General features: G+C 42.4%; 1 protein-coding gene across 14 annotated transcripts in view; it reads left to right on the forward strand.

The window, feature by feature from the left end:
* Positions 1 to 1,467: 1,467 nt before the first annotated feature.
* Positions 1,468 to 20,233, forward strand: part of LOC111978640 (zinc finger SWIM domain-containing protein 8) — a 37,550-nt gene continuing 18,784 nt past the window's right edge. For 11 of the 14 annotated variants that reach the window (XM_024008825.2, XM_070448475.1, XM_070448478.1 and 8 more), the window contains exons 1-8: positions 1,469 to 3,328; positions 11,392 to 11,545; positions 12,023 to 12,117; positions 15,088 to 15,260; positions 17,864 to 17,971; positions 18,522 to 18,603; positions 18,965 to 19,085; positions 19,201 to 19,402. In XM_024008825.2, coding sequence (XP_023864593.1) covers positions 3,151 to 3,328; positions 11,392 to 11,545; positions 12,023 to 12,117; positions 15,088 to 15,260; positions 17,864 to 17,971; positions 18,522 to 18,603; positions 18,965 to 19,085; positions 19,201 to 19,402 — 1,113 coding nt within the window. In that variant the 5' untranslated portion in view covers positions 1,469 to 3,150. Of the gene's footprint in view, positions 3,329 to 11,391; positions 11,546 to 12,022; positions 12,118 to 15,087; positions 15,261 to 17,863; positions 17,972 to 18,521; positions 18,604 to 18,964; positions 19,086 to 19,200; positions 19,403 to 20,233 lie in introns of all 14 variants that reach the window. The other 3 variants (XM_070448477.1, XM_070448479.1, XM_070448468.1) reach the window with 2 other exon arrangements.

Below are 20,233 nucleotides of genomic sequence, written 5' to 3' on the forward strand. Positions count from 1 at the left end.
AACTTTCATGAAATCACACATGCCAATAAAACCAAATTAAAGCTGCACTTGGTTTTTGTGAATCCAGCCAACGTGTCAGATTTAAAAGGAAAAAAAAAGCACACCAAACGCTTATGTTAGGTCAGTACATAGCCACAGAAAACAACAGACATTTTTCCCAGCCAAAGAGAGGAGTCCAAAAAGCATAAATAGAGATAAAATTAATCACTAACCTTTGATGATCTTCATCAGATGACACTCATAGGACTTCAATGTTAAACAATACATGTATGTTTTGTTCATAACGTTCATATTTATATCCAAAATAAATCGCAAGTTTACATTGGCGTGTTTACGTTCAGTAATGTTTTGCTTCAAAACATCCGTGATTTTGCGAGAGTCACATCAATTTACAGAAAAATATCATCAATAATGTTGAATGAAAATACATGGGTTTAATGATGGAACCTTTAGATAAACTTCTCCCTAATTGCGCAACCGCTGTGTCAGATTTCAAAAAAGCTTTACAGAAAGCACACATGCATAATAACTGAGTACAGCGCTCAGAGCTCCCAAAACAAGCCAATACAGATACCAGCCATTGTTGGAGTCAACAGAAGCAGAAGATAGGCATTATAAATATTCACTTACCTTGATGATCGTTATGCGAAAGCCTCGCAGGAATCCCAGTCCACAATAAATGTTTGTTTTTGTTGCGATAAAGTCCATAATTTATGTCCAAACCTTCTGTTCGCGCGTTTTAGTACACAATCCAAACTGACGACACGCTGGCAGGTCCGGCGAAAGTTCAGAAAAAGTCATATTACAGTTAGTAGAAAATCTGCACACATCAACCACAGTAAGCCGCGGCCCTTGCAGAGCAAGGGGAACCACTACTTCAAGGTCTCAAAGCGAGTGACGTCACCGATTGAAACGCTATTAGCGCGCARCACCGCTAACTAGCTAGCCATTTCACATCGGTTACACCAGGTGCCATCACCAGGCAGTATATGTTATTATAAACTGGTTGGGTCGAGCCCTGAATGCATATTGGGCAAGAAAATACATCAGCAAATCGATAAATCAGTACCTAGTACAATAGAATGCATCTATATATAAATACGAAATATACAAAGTATACAAGCAAAATACACATGGCAAGTGAACACATGGCTRATCTATGGTTTGCATGTAACAACCGCCTGCATAGGCATTAGCAAAATAACAGAAGGCTGAAACATAACATACTTTTTGCATTCATACTTTCAGCATATAAAGTTGTCAAAACCAATTAGGCCATGAATGCAGAGAATCATAATTGAGTTTTGTCCAAAGGACAATTATTGACCACTCTGAAATCTGAGTGGTAGTTAGGATAGGGTTGTGAAAAGGGTAAATTTTGGTGGCGCCTATGCCAAGATTTGTACAGCCAGCTGAGAGTTTGACGCTAGCGAAAACGAGGCTGAAGTTAAAATCAGCTGATAGAGGCAACAGCCAAGCTTTGCTGAAGCCAACGAGAGCAGAAGAGCCATCTTCCCGACCAGGGAGAGTGGAAGAGTGGGGGACTGTTGAGACAATTTGGAGGGACCCCGGTGTCGTTAGAAGGCTCAAAGACACAACGTGGGAACGGTAGGATTACCGGTGTCAGTAGAAAATAAGGGTATTTTTTAAATATTTTTTGCAGTATCRGGACTCGGAGTCATCGGGAACCAGTGGGGCTCGAGCGAAGAAGCTTTAAAAAAATAAATAAATACAAAGGCAAATAAATTCGAGTCAAGTCTATTAGCTAATAGAGTAGATGTGCAATCCAACAAATATAAAACTAACCGTGCACCATTACCGAAGACCGTTGCTCGAAAATAGTATAGTCAGTCAAGTTTGACGGATGTGTAGGTCTTTAAAGGTGTCAAGGTAAACAAACACCAAAGCCCTTGTTGGAGCGGGTGCTACTGTAGCTAGCTAGCTAGGGCTTTGAGACATGGATTAGGACCAAGGGTATCCTGCCAGAGACAGTGTTTGAAAGAATATTCGCTAATTTTTACGATGTTTCCCACAAATTAGAACTCCTAGCGACAACAATTGTGAATAATGACAATCGAGACTCTTGTATTTTTAAGATGTTAGCTAGCTGATTTAGCAACCTACTCTTGTTGGCCAGTGTTCGCTTACTACTGTAGTTAGCTGGCTAGTTAGCATTAGCAGATAGTTTAGCTAGTTGCTAGCAATTAGCAAGCTATCAGCTCCTCAAGCTTGAGTAGTGAGTGTCTGTCAAAGAAAACTACCGTCTKTTATTCTATCTGGATTTCACTTGTTATTTTATTCACGTTTTATCCACAGGGGAAATGAAATAGGCCTGCTAGGTTGTATTGCTTGCAAGCTTTTGGAACATTATGTCCGGTTGTCTCGAGACGGGCAGTGTGTAGCACAGCTGATTCATCGAGGAGGTTGGAAATGGAGGAAAACAAGTTACGTTTATGTAGATTTAATTTTAAAGTACAATAGTTGACGTCAATATTTAATTGGACGAGTTGGGTTAATCGTAGCCAATGTAGAAAGTGTTTTATTAAAATTAGTTAGATAAGAACCCTATCAATATGTGTCTATGGGTGACTTGTAAGTGAGTGGGGGTCTTCTCCCTCGAAGTACTGTCCACTCAACTAGACAGTCAAGCAGAAACAGTCCAACTCGAYACTGTGTGGTGGTAGGGGACAGAAACTAAATTGTTACCGGACTAGGATCAACTTTCTCAGACGACATGGATATACGGTGTCTCAGATAAGTTATCACCCTAAATGGCAAGGCCTTTGTAAGAACGATGAAAAKAAAAGTCATTGTGTGCCCTAGTTGTGCCTCTCTTTTCCAGATATACTGAATACTAATTTGGTACAATTCGTGACAAAGTATTTTTTCCCTCTACTGTTGAGAATGGATATTATTGTTTTATTGTGTAGCTCGCCAGCAAGACTACAGTGAGCTCTCAGCAGTGTTTTGGTTGTTGCGCTCACCCCTCCCCCAACTTTTACTGGAGACTTGTGGAAGTGTTCTTTCCTTCTGCTGCCTGTCAGTGGTGGGCCACGCTCACCCTTTTATTTTTTTAAATCCTTTGACGGAAGGCCTTGGCTATTGTACAGTCCACTTGAATCCTGTGTTATATAGCCTACAGTGGATGTAATGGAACTAATGTTCGCCGAGTGGGAAGACGGAGAAAGGTTCTCCTTCGAAGATTCTGACCGGTTCGAGGAGGACTCGCTCTGCTCCTTCATATCAGAAGCTGAGAGTCTGTGTCAGAACTGGAGGGGATGGAGAAAACAGTCTGGTGGACCAAACTCTCCTACAGTTAAGATTAAAGGTAAACATACACATTCTATTACTCGTACTCACATCCTCTTGTTACACTTTCAGTGTCCTCATATTGACCTTTGACCACTTAAAACCACTTGATGCCTGTTGCCAAATAACATTGTGTGGTGGCCAGCATGGGTTCTCCTTTCTCTCATTACTTAAAGTACCTGTGATGATGGATCCATCTGAATCCACCTGCCTGTCTGGATCCATCTGGATCCACCTGTCTTGAATCAGAATTTGTTGTTTGTCTTTGATGTCAGTGTTTTTCTTGTGAAAATTTCAAACAAACATTACACTCATGCATTAGCCTGCTTTCAGAATAGAAAGTTAACAAGATATGTCAATGTGACTACACATCAATCTCCAAAGTAATTTATAAAATGTAATATTGCACATTATCTTCACTAAGAGCAAATTTATGCTTGATCCGAAAATGTGGTCGGAGGCACTGTATGGTTGGTGTGACAAAATTACGGAGCCTCTGGCAGCACGCAGAGGCCAAATTTAGCTCTGTACTGCATCACCGTGCGACTCTCAAAATTTGTAACAATACAGAGGGATCTGTATAGCTCCACATTGACATGATTGGTTGACGGTAGGTGAGGGCTGGAGGTCCTATATAAATACAAACTCACTTCCTTGACAACAGCTCTGCGCTGCTCCGCGAAGTGCAAGAACTATGAATGCACTGACTTTTGCAGAGGCTGTATCACTTTAAATGCTGCTCAGCCAATGAAGAAGTAGTGCCTTTTATTGTAAATTTGAATAATGGTGTAGGCCTACAATTGTTAACCGCTTTGATCAGTGTAGCCTAGTTAAAAATAATTAATTTGGTCCTAATTTCCTGTTGGTTGTCCTGTCATCATTTGACCATTGATCATTTAGGCTGTGTGCATTTTATATATTATGGCCTTCTTAGGATACCATTTTCCCAGAATTGAGGCATAGCAAGCTTGTTCTCTCAGAATGAAGCCCATTTTGTTGACTGCACAACAACAGCCCATGTTGCTCTGCTTCTTATTCTTTGGAGAGTCCTCAAAGGGCTCTGAACTCATCAGTATGGGACACTTTGCCAATGGGAGCGCAAGTGCTGGCTGCCCWTGTCACTGATTCCTCATTTAATTTAGGCCTATTGGCTGTGATGTCATTGATGATAACCCATTAGTTTATTTGCAGGACAGTTTCCATAATACTTGCATAATGTAATTTCTTTCTACATCCCCCTTTCTTTCTACACATTTCACTGCACACATCTGGTGTATGTGACATGCATAACTACTGAACAAAAATATAAACGCACCATGTAACGTGTTAGTCCCATGTTTCATGAGCTGAAATAAAAGATCCCAGAAGTTTCCATATGCACAAAAAAGCGTATTTCTCTCAAATGTTGTGCACAAATTTGTTTACAACACTGTTTGTGAGCATTTCTCCTTTGCCAAGATAATCCATCCACCTGACAGGTGTGGCATATCAAGAAGCTGATTAAACAGCATAATCATTACACAGGTGCACCTTGTTCTGGGGACAATAAACAGACCCTCTAAAATGTGCAGTTTTGTCACAACACAATGCCAAGTTTTGAGGGAGCATGCAATTAGCATGTTGACTGCAAGAATGTCCCCCAGAGCTGTTGCCAGAGAATGTAATGTTAATTTCTCTACCGTAAGCCACATCCAACGTCATTTTAAAGAATTTGTCAGTATGTCCAACCGGCCTCACAACCGCAGACCATGTGTATCCATGCCAGCCCAGGACCTCCACATCCAGCTTTTTCACCTGCGGGATCATCTGAGACCAGTCACTCGGACAGCTGATGAAGCTAAGGAGTATTTTGGGCTGTAATAAAGCTCCTTTGTGGGGAAAAACACATTTTGATTGGCTYGGCCTGGCTCCCCAGTGGGTGGGCCTATTCCCACCCATGGCTGCACCCCTGCCCCTGCCCAGCCATGTAAAATCCATAGATTAGGGCATAMATTTTATTTGAACTGTAACTCAGTAAAATCCTTGAAATTATTGCATGTTGCATTTATTTTTGTTCTCTCTCATATATATATATTTTTTAAACTTTGGTTTCTTTGAGGATAGTGCTGGTGGAGTGACTTAATCTGTCAATGATTTGTAATGCTGGCCGGCCTGGCTGTGTGGGTGGAGTTGTACACTGGGGTCCGTGTGTGAGTGGGGGTCCTGGAGTCTCAGCTGAGTTCTCTGAGCTGGCTTATTGGACGGCAGCTGGGGAGGGGTAAACAGAGAGCCGACCCGTGTGGGTTGTACAAGCAAGTAAGGAACCGGTGGGGGGGGGGGAAATATTTATTAGAAGCCTCAACTAGGGGAGTTTGGGGGAGGGTGTGTGTGTGGTCAGGCCTGTTTGTTTACGTTTAAGGAGTGGTAGGGGAAGGGTGGAGTGGAGTCAGTTGTGGGCTGTATAGAGGGCTTTGTCTTGTGCAGGTCATTCAGTTCAGAGCTGGGGATTGTGGTTCAGTAATACAACCCCCAATTTGATCAATCTGCGTATTTCTGCTGATCTTGCATGATAGAGTTGCCAAACCTCAAAATCCTAATCTAAAGTCACTGTCAGATCCCCCAAAAATGAGATCAGTAAGAGATTTTACTGAAGGTTACACCTTGAAGGCTAGCTTATATCTACTGACCCTGGTTCGATTCCAGGCTGTATCACAACCGGCCGTGATTGGGAGTCCCATATGGCGGCACACAATTGGGCCAGCATTGTTAGGGTTTGGCCGAGGTAGGCTGTCATTGTAGATAAGAATTTGTTCTTAATGTTCTTAACTGACTTGCCGAGTTAGAGATAAATGTATTTATTTAACATTTATCTCAATTGCTCAAAATGTAGGGTATGGTTAGGGTTTTGGTTAGGCACTATGCATCTGTTGGCTCTGTTGATCTATTTCTTTCTAACCACAGACTGGAGAGAGACAGTAAGCACACAACCTACTGGGCATGTGTGTGAGCAGCAATCCTTCACCACTCTACAATGGAACAGCTGTTTGAGCGTGGCACCCCCCTGCTCTCTCCTGATTGGTCAGTAAGGAGTTAGTTACCATGCAACTGGCAATGACTGGATGGCAACAAAGACTCTGTGAGACTCTGTTACTGTACCCTCGCTGCTGTTACTGGGCTCCCCCTATTTTTCTCTCTCCCTCGCTCTCCTTCCTATTTGTAGCTTACATGGGGCAGGTGGGGACAGGGGAGCAGGTGTTTATAGTAATGCTGAGCGATTTAACCAAAATGTTGTTCTTTCCCCAAAGTTATTAAACAACAAAATTGACCGATGTCTGTTCATTTACTTTAATTCCATTTATTTAGTTTTTTTTTGTGAGCTCAACGCGTTGTTTCTCTAGAGAGAAATCAAATCATTCACAAGATAAATTAGGCTAAGAGCTATGTGGGACGCTGGGCTGCTTGGAAGTTGTAGTTTTCATTAGGCAAATATTGAACTTAATTACCATGTTTCTGCACTGAACTTAATTACAATGACCATAATCCATTGCGCCTATTCTTTCTGACCACAGACCGAAGCGCATATACACACAGACCGCATGAGAGAGGAATAGAGAGCAATAGTAATGCTGTCTTTTTGTAGGTACTAACAGAGGCTACCTCTGCCATGGCTCGTTGGCCAAAGCCTATGAGGAAATATTGTTTTTATTTTTTATGTTTAGGCTTTTTGGATAAATGCTGAAAATAAGGTATGTGGTAAACACAGGCTTAGAAGATCTTAAAAGTTTTGTTCTATTAGATAATCTGATCACATAACATCACTTTTTGTGAATTTTGAAGCATTTATGTAATCAAAACAAGTAAAACGCTAACGATGTGCTAACATGTAAAAAATAAATCGCATGCCTTTGTTGTCTAGCTAACAGGCTTAGTTTTACCTTATCAGACAGACCTTATCAACATTGTCTGGGAACTGAAAAAACTAGCATCTTCCTGCTGAAGAGAGATGGTTGCAGCCTGGAGCAAACCAAAATACCATCCTTGCGTTTTTGTTCAAGCTGATAAGCAGAAAGCTAACTAAGCTAACTGGCTTTTTGGCGGACTGCAGCATAGACTAGTTTGCGTCGTTGGTATTGTGGCGTGAAAAATGTTGCGACTAATGTAGTTCCATTTCTGAAAGCGACTTATCAACTGACTTATTTTGAGCACATAAAGGTCATCCATCTTAACGGACTGATATTATCTCATAGTAGAACATTTATAAGATCTCCTAAGCCTGCGTTAACCTCAGACTTTATTTTCGGTGTATATCCCAATACCCCATTAACTTCTTATGACTGGGGGTGCTATTTTCACGTTCGGATGAAAAGCGTGCCCAGAGTAAACTGTCTGCTACTCAGGCCCAGAAGCTAAGATATGCATATTATTAGTAGATCTGAAGTTTCTAAAACTGTTTGAATGATGTCTGTGAGTATAACAGAACTCATATGGCAGGCAAAAACCTGAGAGAAAAATCCAACCAGGAAGTGGGAAATCTGAGGTTTGTAGATTTTCTATTAATTGCCTATCCAAGATTGTGTAAATTTGGTCCGATTGCACTTCCTAAGGCTTCCACTAGATGTCAACAGTCTTTAGAACCTTGTTTCAGGCTTCTACTGTGAAGGAAGAGCGAATAAGAGCTGTTTGACTAAGAGGTCTGGCAGAATGCCATGAGCTATGCCATGAGCTAAGTCATGCGTGCGACCGTGAGAGCGAGCTGCGTTCCTTTTCATTTCTAAAGACAAAGGAATTGTCCAGTTGGAATATTATTGAAGATTTATGATAAAAACATAAAAACGCGCGAACAAAAAGGAGGTATTTGGACTTTATCGAACAAAACAAACATTTATTGTGGAACTGGGATTCCTGGGAGTGCATTCCGATAAACATCATCAAAGGTAAGTGAATATTTATAATGCTATTTCTGACTTCTGTTGACTCCACAACATGGCTGGTATCTGTATGGCTTGTTTTGGTGGCTGAGCGCTGTACTCAGATTATTACATGGTGTGCTTTTGCTGTAAAGCTTTTTTWAAATCTAACACAGGGGCGGCAGGGTAGCCTAGTGGTTAGAGCGTTGGACCGAAAGGTTGCAAGTTCAAATCCCCGAGCTGACAAGGTACAAATCTGTCGTTCTGCCCCTGAACAGGCAGTTAACCCACTGTTCCGAGGCCATCATTGAAAATAAGAATTTGTTTATAACTGACTTGCCTAGTTAAATAAAGGTAAAATAAAAAACGGTTGCATWAAGGAGAAGTATATCTTTAATTCCTGTTTGAGCATTAATTTTAAACATTTACTAATAATTTAACACCTTTTAACATATTTTCCAAAACATGTCCTTACAAATCTCATTACCTGAATGGTCTGAAAACGTCAAGACCATTAGGAAAGCTAATACATTTTCACATTTTTTAAAAATGGATTGTTAACAGTCATGCACAGTTACTTCTATTTTTATTTGATTTTGACTTTCTCTCAGTACCGCAACACCTTCCGCAATCTACAACCTAATATTTTTGARATTTCATTGAAACCTGACATATTAAAAAAAAGTGTCATGCTTGCATTTAAAAGCAAACTACTATTTTTCCTTTCATTAAATTAACATAAAATGAATACCTGTTGCGGTAYTGATACATATGTTTTGGTAATGAGGTTGATGATTTCGGTAATGATAATAAGTATACTAAGACTGAGGTATGGTTAAAAACATTTAATGTAGAAGATAAATGAGATATTGGCACAATCATGGATTCAAGTTCAATCAATTTCATTTTGCAGTGCTTCAAAAGTACATAACAAACAGGCTAAAAACAAAGAACACATACAAAAACTTTAGAACAGCACATGTCATTGTCACTACACACACTGGCACACACTGGTACATTGTCCCTTGGGGATGATATTTCTATGACCCCCAAGCTGGTGCAGCTTCTTTATCTTCAAGCCAAAGTTTTCTTGTGCTTTGCAAGCACATGTTTCTCTGTCTGACTCTTCGCTGGCCAATCCAAAATGGCTTAAATTTAAAGAATTGAGCCTTGGAAAGGTTGTGCCTTGGATTCTCAGACATAAATCTTCTTAGAAGATTTGCTATAGTGTCTGTTAAGGCTCTCTTACGGATTATCTGGCCCTTTTACCGAATTTCTCTGGATTTCCCATTTATTACAGTGGAGATGAAGGAAGCGGCTAACAAGTTTGCACATTAGTCTTCTCTGGCTGTTATTGGCTAATGTCTTCCAGCAGTTCTGGGTTGGTGTAAACTTTTTCTCTGAATTTTGTCAGCCTTCGCTAAAGCTTTCTTTTTGTCACTTGCTGACTGTCTGCAATTAAACAGGACATAAAGCAAAATATTAACAGTTAGTAAATAATAGTTAATTATATTTAAAAATATAGTCTGTATGATTAAATTCTCATTACCGAAACAGAAGTTCTCTCTACCGCAACTGGCCTTAAATTGCAGCGGTAAGTGAGAATGGTGTTGCGAAGGATGAGGAACCTTAGCATGTTTTGCTAACAATAGAGAAGACATGATGACTAAGCACATTTTTACTCAATGTACATAATTAGACATTAATGAAGTATATTTTCATAGAAAATGTTAAATCTAACGTTTTTCTAAATGTGTAAAACTACCTGTATCGGTAATGATAATCAATACTGTCGTGTATGCAGTAAGAGAATGTTTTAACTTTTAACTGGAGAAATATAAAGAGATCTGCTGGAGCCATCTTGAAGGTACTGGCAGATGTGTTGCTTCAAAATCAAACTTTATTCAAAATTCTGTGTGTGTAAACAGTCTTTTAAAAATGCTGCGGAGGATGAGAACATCAGTCATGGACACTTCATTTTTCCAATATTTTTTTCATTATTATTATACATGAATATTCATGAAATTATTTTTCTGTCATTTGAAAACATGTAGAACATTAWTTTTTWTWWWTTTTTTATTTTTCTCTGTTTAACATACATTCATAGCTGGATGCGTTGCGCTAATGAGAATTTCAGCAGAAAATGCAATAAAATACAAAAATAATGAATTCCTATGTTGAAWTTACTCTTTGTCCAAGGTAGAGAACACTATCTTATGATATTTTGTTATATTACTAAATTACATGTTTTATATTTAAAATCATTACTGCCATGGTATTGTAATGGTTTCATGAGAATGACCCACAAGTGGTAGGTTTATTTAAAGGTATACTGCGAGAATCTGGCAATTAAGCATTTTTTATGACTGCCTACAGTATGAAGAAAGTTAGGTAGTTAACTAGTGCGAGCCAATGCTAACTGACGTTAGCGCAATGACTGGAAGTCTACAGGTACTGTAGAATATACTAGATGGATTGCAGTGCCATTCCCTCATGCTTCTTCGTTAGCATAAGTCTCCTGATGAATTAGATTGCAAGGCTGCAATGGTAATAATTATTACAGATGAAGATTTATATTTGCAATTTTTATGGAATGTGGCTGACCTTATGGTTTCCTAGTTGTCAACACTACAGTCCAAGCCAGCTGAAGATGGGGCTGTTTCTGGGTAGGAAACTGTCTAGGATGTTTTTAGTGTCRGTTTTCTTTTCAGGATCTCTGTAGCTTTTGAAGAGTGCAGTGTTTGGAGAATGGGTTGTGTGCATTCAGAACCCCTCAGGAAACCCAAACCCTTCCTGGGCTGACAGGACAGGCTCCTGAAGGGGCTGCAGGCTTCTGTGCTCTGAGAGACCAAGGGAGCTTGAAGTCCTTAACAGGCCCAGCAGGTTTTCCTGACCACGTGTACTGACTTGTAACATGGGAGCCCAGGTTTTTCCTCCCAACTAAGGCTGATGGTTATTCCTGGACAATTCACATGGTCAAGAAAAACTCTGGGCCCTAGTCATGTAGAAGTCCAGGCCAGGGCCATGAGTTGAAAGTGTGGAGGCTTGCAGCAAGGCAATGTTTTGATAGGTTTACCATGGCTTCTGACCAGCTGAACCACAGCCATCAGTTTATTTAGACTGCTTTCTTTCCTCCATATATGGTTGATGGCAGAAAAATGTATTCTCTCTTGCTCTCTGTCTGTCTGTCTGTTAGATGGTCAGGTCATCCCTCTGGTGGAGCTTTCAGCCAAGCAGGTGGCGTTCCACATCCCGTTTGAGGTGGTGGAGAAGGTCTATCCTCCTGTCCCTGAGCAGCTGCAGCTACGTATCGCCTACTGGAGCTTCCCTGAGAACGAGGAGGACATCCGGTAAGGCTGGACATACGCGCACACGCTCTGAGATCTATCAGAGATCGTCTCGGATTTCCGTAATATATTCAGCGATTTTTGTGGGAATGTTGTTAAAGGCCCATTGCAGTCAAAATTCTGTTTTACTGTGTTTRGTATCATATTGTACACCAGCTGAAACTTACACTGTAAAAGTGTAAAATGAGATCAGTGTTATTTCCTGGTAGTTACTGGTTGAGAATTTACACAGGACCTTTTAATCAGCATGATTTTTGCATAGTTGGAGTTTTTGCTTGCCTGTTGACATCACCAGGCGGTATTAGTTAGACCATTAAAAGTTCCAAGAGTCACAAACGCCAAATACGCAGGACCACTCACAAATACAACTCATACAAATGGCTGGCACAACATCAGAGGTGACATAGTATTTGGAAAAGTTAATGTGTCTTTATTTTTCTCTGATCTCATCCCCCTCTCTCTGTGGATKTCCCTCTGCAGGCTGTACTCGTGTCTGGCCAACGGCAGCCCAGATGAGTTCCAGCGAGGGGAGCAGCTGTACAGGATGAGGGCTGTTAAAGACCCTCTGCAGATAGGTGAGCAGTGGCCTTCACTTATACCATCTCAGCACTATGAAAACAGTAGCACGGAAGGCTGAACTCTCTAAACCTCCTACAAACCTCCATAAAGTCGTCCTGGTCACACATTGTTTGGCTTGTGCCACAGCCACACACTCACCCTTTGGGCTTCAAAAAAACGAGTTGAGAATTTATATAGTTGAGGGTTATTACCAGGTCAGATGTTGTGTCCACCTCAGTGGTGTGGGGTCCTGGTGGAACTGCTGCATTTCTCTGCTCATCCCAGATGACCGGATTAGAGCAGCCGGACAGGCAGGCAGGCAGGATGTGTGGGGATTACAGGAGCTTTAATGACCCTAAACGTTCCTAACGGAGCCTTACTCACCAGCTGTGACAGATAGAGTTCAGATAGAGCAAGCCACTCTCACTGCTCATTACTAGGGCCCAGAGTTTATCCTGACCCGTAACCTGATCAGGAAAAACTGTGGCTGCTACTGTTTTTATTTTCCCGGTCAGGTTATATTTATCACTAATCATTAGCCATTGACTTTGCCAACCGCCAGTTCATTAGTAGAAAGAGAGCTTGGTGTAGTGTAGGAATGCTGCTGCACTGTGCCGTTTAAGACATTTCCCAGGTCAATGAATGAAGCCACGGGTGAAATATAGTGCATATAGACCTGCTATTACATGGGGCACCTCAATAGTCACCTAGGATTAACCACAAGCCAAGCAGCCTGCCCCAACACACTGGACATACTACTTAATGATTGGGTTATTAATCCAGTCCTTTCAACATCACTGAGATGCCAGCTAGGATCAAAAAGTCTTACAGTGAAATGCCCTTTTATGCACTGCTCAACAGTGGCTCAGTGGTTTATGCTTATACAGTCGCAAGAAAAAGTATGTGAACGCTTTGGAAATACCCGCAGCAGCGGTCCTGCTGCTGGGTTGTTGCCCTCCTACGGCCTCCTCCACGTCTCCTGATGTACTGGCCTGTCTCCTGGTAGCGCCTCCATGCTCTGGACACTACGCTGACAGACACAGCAAACCTTCTTGCCACAGCTCGCATTGATGTGCCATCCTGGATGAYCTGCACTACCTGAGCCACTTGTGTGGGTTGTAGACTCCGTCTTATGCTACCACTAGAGTGAGAGCACCGCCAGCATTCAAAAGTGACCAAAACATCAGCCAGGAAGCATAGGAACTGAGAAGTGGTCTGTGGTCACCACCTGCAGAATCACTCCTTTATTGGGGGTGTCTTGCTAATTGCCTATAATTTCCACCTTTTGTCTATTCCATTTGCACAACAGCATGTGAAATTTATTGTCAATCAGTGTTGCTTCCTAAGTGGACAGTTTGATTTCACAGAAGTGTGATTGACTTGGAGTTACATTGTGTTGTTTAAGTGTTCCCTTTATTTTTTTGAGCAGTGTATATATATTTTTTTGGACAGCAGTGGCTTCTTCCGTGGTGTCTTCCCATGAACACCATTCTTGTTTAGTGTTTTGCGTATTGTAGACTCGTTAACAGAGATGTTAGCGTGTTCCAGAGATTTCTGTAAGTTTTTAGCTGACGCTCTAGGATTCTTCTTAACCTCATTGAGCATTCTGCGCTGTGCTCTTGCAGTCATCTTTGCAGGACGGCCACTCCTAGGGAGAGTAGCAACAGTGCTGAGCTTTCTCCATTTATAGACAATTTGTCTTACCATGAACATGAAGGCTTTTAGAGATACTTTTGTAACCCTTTCCAGCTTTATGCAAGTCAACAATTCTTAATCTTAGGTCTTCTGAGATCTCTTTTGTTCGAGGCATGGTTCAGGCAATGCTTCTTGTGAATAGAAAACTCAAATGTTGAGTGTTTTGATTAGAGCAGGGCAGCTCTAACCAACATCTCCAATCTCGTCTCATTGATTGGACTCCAGGTTAGCTGACTCCTGACTTGAATTAGCTTTTGGAGAAGTCATTATTCTAGGGGTTCACATACTTTTTCCAACCTACACTGTGAATGTTTAAATGGCGTATTCAATATAGATAATATAGACATTAGTTTAAGCACTATGTTTGTCTATTGTTGTGACTGAAGATCAGATCAAATTTGATGACCAATATATGCAGAAATCCAGGTAATTCCAAAGGGTTCACATACTTTTTCTTGCCACTGTAAGTTATGTTAAAGTGCTTGTTAAGTGAAAGCCGATATCTAACCTTTCCCACTGTATTAAACCTCGGGGGGCATGTGTCTTTTTCAAAGACTTCCATAATGACCCAAGGGTTCTGATTTAAAACGTTAACAACCATCTTTGAAAGCAAGCGCTTTCTCTTTATCTGCTCTCGGTGTACTTCGTTGTTTTCCTGTGAGCCCAGGGTAAGTCATTCAGTGCTGTATTAGGTGAAAAGCATTAGAGCTCATTGTGAGGTAATGGAAACCACGTCTCTCAGTGGAAGTAGTAGGGGAAGGGAAGTAGGTTAGGGGTGGAGGAGGCGTTAGACTGCCAGGGAGAAGCAGAAAGACTGGAACAGAGCTCCGCTCTCTGAAGGGGGCCTATTGTGTTGAATCTGGAATAGTTACGCTGAGTTGTTCCTCTAATCCCATTCCCTCTCCTACTCCTCTTTGCCGGCTCGGCCTCACCAGGAGAATGCTGGCTGCTGTCCAGCGGGTAAAAGCTTTTGGCCAACCTTCCTAATCTCTCTCCCTCCCCCCCTCTCTCTCCCATCTCCTAGTCTCTCTGTGTGCATGGAAATACAACTGCCTTTCATTTCCTGTCTGGCAGCCCTTACTGCTGCACAATGTCGGCCAATGGCTGGCTCACTATTAGTGTCAGCCCCAGCACTCTAAGTTTTCCTGGCCCACTTCATCATAATAACACTTTCTCATTCCATTTCTCCAGTCTCATTGTCTGACACAGACAAGCAGATTGACCTTTCAGAGCTGATATTATTCCCTCTGTCTTTCTCTCTGTCCCTCTTTCTCTTGCACTCTCTCTCACAGGTTTCCACCTCAGTGCCACCGTGGTATCGCCCCAGGCTGGCCAATCAAAAGGGGCGTACAATGTGGCTGTCATGTTTGACCGCTGCCGCATTACCTCCTGCAGTTGCACCTGCGGGGCCGGGGCCAAGTGGTGCGCCCACGTGGTGGCCCTCTGCCTCTTCAGGATCCACAACGTGAGTTTAGAGTACACACACAAGGCATTACTGCATGAATACACCTATACTGTACACCTTTGTGCTGTAGTATAGACAGTATATGTGTGTTAGTGTAGCACTGTGACTACAGTCAAATCCATTTCAATTCTGGAGCTTTTACCCAAACCTGGCACAGACAAGCCATAGCCTATAGACGGGTAGACAACGTCCCAACAATAATTTGTGCGCAACTCTTGAGTTAAAAGGCTGTATTGTCATAGATATCTAGCAACAGCGACTAGAAGCTGCTGTGCGGTGAATTGTAGATGACTTGTTTCAGCTAGTTGTATTTGTTCTTAATACCATGTCTTGTTTTGACTCTTGTCTAGGCTAAGATGGCTAGGGTTAGCTYGCCAGCTAACCAACAACTGTAACAATTTATTTTGAAGACAAACAAGTTCTTATTGGGAAAATGTCTTTATTTTTTCAATTAACATTTGCAGARGAAATATAACTTAAATGTTATCAAGAATCTTTTGACTGTAAGCCAACCCTGTCTGTTTTTACCTCGTAGTTGCGCACCCATCAGTTTTGTTGGTAAACACCCCACCCGACTCTCCTAGATATCACAGTCGAGGTGGGTCTTGCAGGGTCTGATGGGGTGTGTGTGTTTTTTGCAGGAACGTGTGTGTGTGTGGGCTCAGTTCAGCCTTTGAAGTTCTGTCCAGATGTACTGAGATCATATGAACCCTTGGCCTTGCTGATTATGCCATCATGATCAGAATCGGAAAATGAACTTTGAACTCTCAATCCTCATATTTATTTTCCTCTGGAAAACAACTCTCTATCTCGCTCGGTAACCGTCAGTCCAGGAGAGCGCCTCGTCTCCCATAGCCATCCCCGTCTTTTCGCCCACTTCATACTGTCAGCTGTTCTGTGACACGTGTGAGCGCACACACTAGCTTTCTTGTGACCTTTTATCAGGTGCACATGGACCCTCATTAGCCATTATTGTATTGAATGGGTGGATTGACTGTAAATGAATGAGCAGCTTTCAGGCCCAAATAGGTGTGCTGTGCTATTTATGTTATGCTTAGCCATTTCCATGAATTCAGGCCCCTCACTCTGTAGCCATGAGAGGTGCCATTTTGTCGTGACCAAACCCATATCATCACTTTAAATACTAAGCGGGGCACTTATTCCAAAATCTGTTTTAGAACGCAACGGATGTCATTTGTAACTCACGAGTTGCCACTGCCCTCTCATGAATTGGATATCGAATATTGAGATGTCTTGAAATGAATGCTTCTACAGGTATTATGAGAAATACAGACACACTACTGCAGTTTTGAGGGGTTATGTTAAAATGGGAGCCATTGGTTGTAGATGGGCTTGACCTAGTCCATTATTAATGACCAGTTTTTTTAAAAATATTTGTTAAAATTCAGTGTCTTGTGTCTGTCTCCTGAGCGCACGTTCACACAGTGTGTCAGAATGTAGTCACATCCTTGTGGTTTCAACAGGAAATGATCAAAGTGTGCATTTTCATAGACACCAACTGAACCCACAGTCTGAGTCTTCCCTGTTTCTCTCACTAGGGCGCATGTGCGCGCGCACACAGGCACGCACACAGTGCAACTTGACAGTACTCAATTAGTTCCACATTACGAAACCACTCCAGAAGACCAACGCGATAAATACTGAACACACACGCTGCAGACCAGAACTCTTGACTGTTCAATTTGTATTGCAACTTACATGAACACCCCTAAAGAACTGTTACATCTAACGTCACTCTCTGAAGAAGCATCATCTAATGAAATATTTTGGTCAGAGAACATTCTAATAGAAGAGCTTCACTGAAAAGTTGAGTAACTGCTTCTAAAAGTTTGAGGGTTAGGGAGGAGTGTGCGTTCCTTTTTCTGGTCTCCATCCTGGGCCAGGAATCCCGAGGGTTTCCAATCCCATTCACCACACAGTAGCAGCAGACTACCCCCCCCCTCTTTTTCCCCTCTAGTCTTTTTTAATGTGAGGTATATTGTAATTTCTTGTGGTGGTGGTGTCTCATTCTGTACCACACCCCCCCACCACATTCCATATTCCCTTTAATGACCTTCTGGAGAGCCAACCAGAGAATAAGCCTTAATCATCAAACCCTGGCCTGGCCCATCTCTCCACCATGTATTATGCATGGGCCACATTCTTACATTTGCAAATGAGGGGGGATCTCTGCCCTGCTCCACAGTGGAGCAGAAGGTATAGCTAAGCAGTAGGCAGCACTCTCACTGCAGTCTTAATAAAGTCATCACACAGCAGAGACCACTCCACAGCCTCATGGTCACAGCTAGCTAAGTATTCTAGGCCAGGGGCCACCAGCCTACTATAGTGTGGGAGTTCTGGTTGTGAAGAGGGAGATGGCAGCTCGATGTTTCTTGTTTGTTAACAATGTGTAAGTACAGTATGGTTACTGAACAGTTAATGATTGTGAATTTGAAGTTTGTTGCACACCTACAGTTTTATATTTGAAAGATCTGTTTATATTTGATTGATCTGCATTTAAACTCACTGCGTGAACAGGAAACGGAGTACGGTGAGATCCTAAATGTATGCTAATGCCTGTCACCCCTGTATTTATCTGCCAGGCGTCTGCAGTGTGCCTGCGAGCCCCCGTGTCGGAGTCCCTGTCCCGGCTGCAGAGGGACCAGCTGCAGAAGTTTGCCCAGTACCTAATCAGCGAGCTTCCCCAACAGGTAAGACTGTCGAACCACACTAGTTGGCTAGATTGTATGTATTAGCACTAGCAACACTGTGTTGAATCCCAGACACATTTCTCAATCCCTTTTTTAGACTTTCCAAAAACTATTAGATAATGTGGTTTATGTACTTAAGTTCACCAAGTTAGTCATAAAAATAGATTTTAGTTGAGTGTAAGAACAGTGTTGTATGTTTTACCTCCCGGTGGCTAGGTTTGTAGCGGTAGCTGACCTCAGCCCGTAACCGGCCCAGTCTCAATACTCCCTTTGTCTGTGCTACTGCGATAAATAACACACAGTAGCTGTGTTGTCTCTTTATGTATTGCAGTCAGTAGGGAAGTGTTGCTCACTGTAATGTTACTCATCTCTAAGGCCAATTGTATTTCTTAGCTGTAATTAGAGCCTTGTGTTAAAAAGTTAGGATTTAACAGGTAGCCCCCCCCCCCCCTGAACCAATGGTGAAACTGATTTTATAACTCCTCATTAACTGATATGAAGCAGATTCTATCATACTCATTCAAACTTTTCTGTTATTTTTCTCCTTCAGATTTTGCCCACAGCCCAGAGGCTCCTGGATGAGCTCCTGTCCTCCCAGTCCACAGCCATCAACACAGTGTGTGGGGCTCCAGGTATGCCCTGGCTGTCTGTGCTTTTGTTTGCCTCCTGCAGGGGGCAGCCTCTACTCATCTCACATGGGTTCATAATGTGGTTGGAGATAATAATAAGTCAAAGGACTTTTTATTCGTTGTATGGGGTGTAACCCACTACTTCCACCACCAATATGAGGAGTTGCTTCTCACACCCTCAACTCTAGATAGACCCCCATCTCTGACCATTTGCACTTAAGGCGTTTGCATGCTTATGTGCTTAGAGCACGCTGTAGGGTTGTTCAGATGGGATGTTTCACAAATATCAGCTAAAAACAGTTATTTACATTTGTTGTATTGTATTTCTTGGGCTTTCTGTTTACTCCCTGCCTTCTGTGTACAGACCCCACTGCTGGTCCCTCGGCCTCTGACCAGAGCACTTGGTATCTAGATGAGTCCACGCTCAGTGACAACATCAAGAAGACGCTGCACAAGTTCTGTGGCCCCTCTCCTGTGGTCTTCAGGTAAGAGAGCAGAGACATGCATGATCGAAGTGGGGTATTTTAAGAAGAGGAAAGAGTATGTGTGTGTGGAAATATACTTGCTAATCTTTGAAGCGGGTCTTCCCTCCCGGTGCAGTGACGTCAACTCCATGTACCTGTCATCCACGGAGCCACCGGCTGCGGCAGAGTGGGCGTGTCTGCTGAGACCTCTGAGGGGGCGGGAGCCTGAGGGGATCTGGAACCTCCTGTCTATCGTCAGGGAGATGTTCAAGAGGAGGGACAGCAACGCTGCACCTCTACTAGAGATCCTCACTGAGCAGTGTCTCACTTATGAACAGGTAACACACACACACACACGTAGACACATGTTACATACATACTTATAAACTGGGTGGTTCGAGCCCTGAGTACTGATTGGCCGACAGCCGTAGTATATCAGACCGTATACCACGGGTATGGAAAAACATTTATTTTTTACTGCTCTAATTATGTTGGTAACCACTTTATAATAGCAATAAGGCTCCTTTGGGGTTTGTGATGTATGGCCAATATACCACGGCTAAGGGCTGTGTTCAGGCACTCCGTGTTGCGTCGTGCTTTGGAACAGCTCTTAGCCGTGGTATATTGGCCATATACCACACCCCCTCAGGACTTACTGCTTAATTATATACAGCAGTTGGCACAGAAAATTACATGTTTGACTGTTTCAATCGGAGAGGGCTTCACTTTATCCATGTGAACGCATAGAACCTTCTGACGAAATTAGAGGAATTTAAACTCCTCGCTTCTAACTCACGGGCTGCAGTAGTTGCTGTGACTGAGACATGGCTCGACGGGTCAGTGACTGAGACATGGCTCGACGGGTCTGTTGAGGACCATGAGGTTGAGCTGCCGGGTTATAGCATTCATAGAATTGACCGAAACGGTGGCGGCGCGTGTGTTTTTACTAGGCATTTTAACCCTGGTTCAGATCTGTAAACGGATGGTCTTGAGGTTGCATGGATAGATATACTTCTTCCTAAATGTCGTCCTATACTTGTTGGTCTGTGCTATCGGCCTCCTAAGCAGAATCATTTATATGATTTACTTGAATTTAATTGCTACGAATAACAATGTATTGGCCGATAGGGAATGTATCCTGCTTGTCGATTTTAATACGAATGTGCAGT

This window comes from Salvelinus sp. IW2-2015, linkage group LG18 (genome assembly GCF_002910315.2).
Source record: "Salvelinus sp. IW2-2015 linkage group LG18, ASM291031v2, whole genome shotgun sequence".
In the NCBI taxonomy this organism is placed as follows: Eukaryota; Metazoa; Chordata; class Actinopteri; order Salmoniformes; family Salmonidae; genus Salvelinus; species Salvelinus sp. IW2-2015.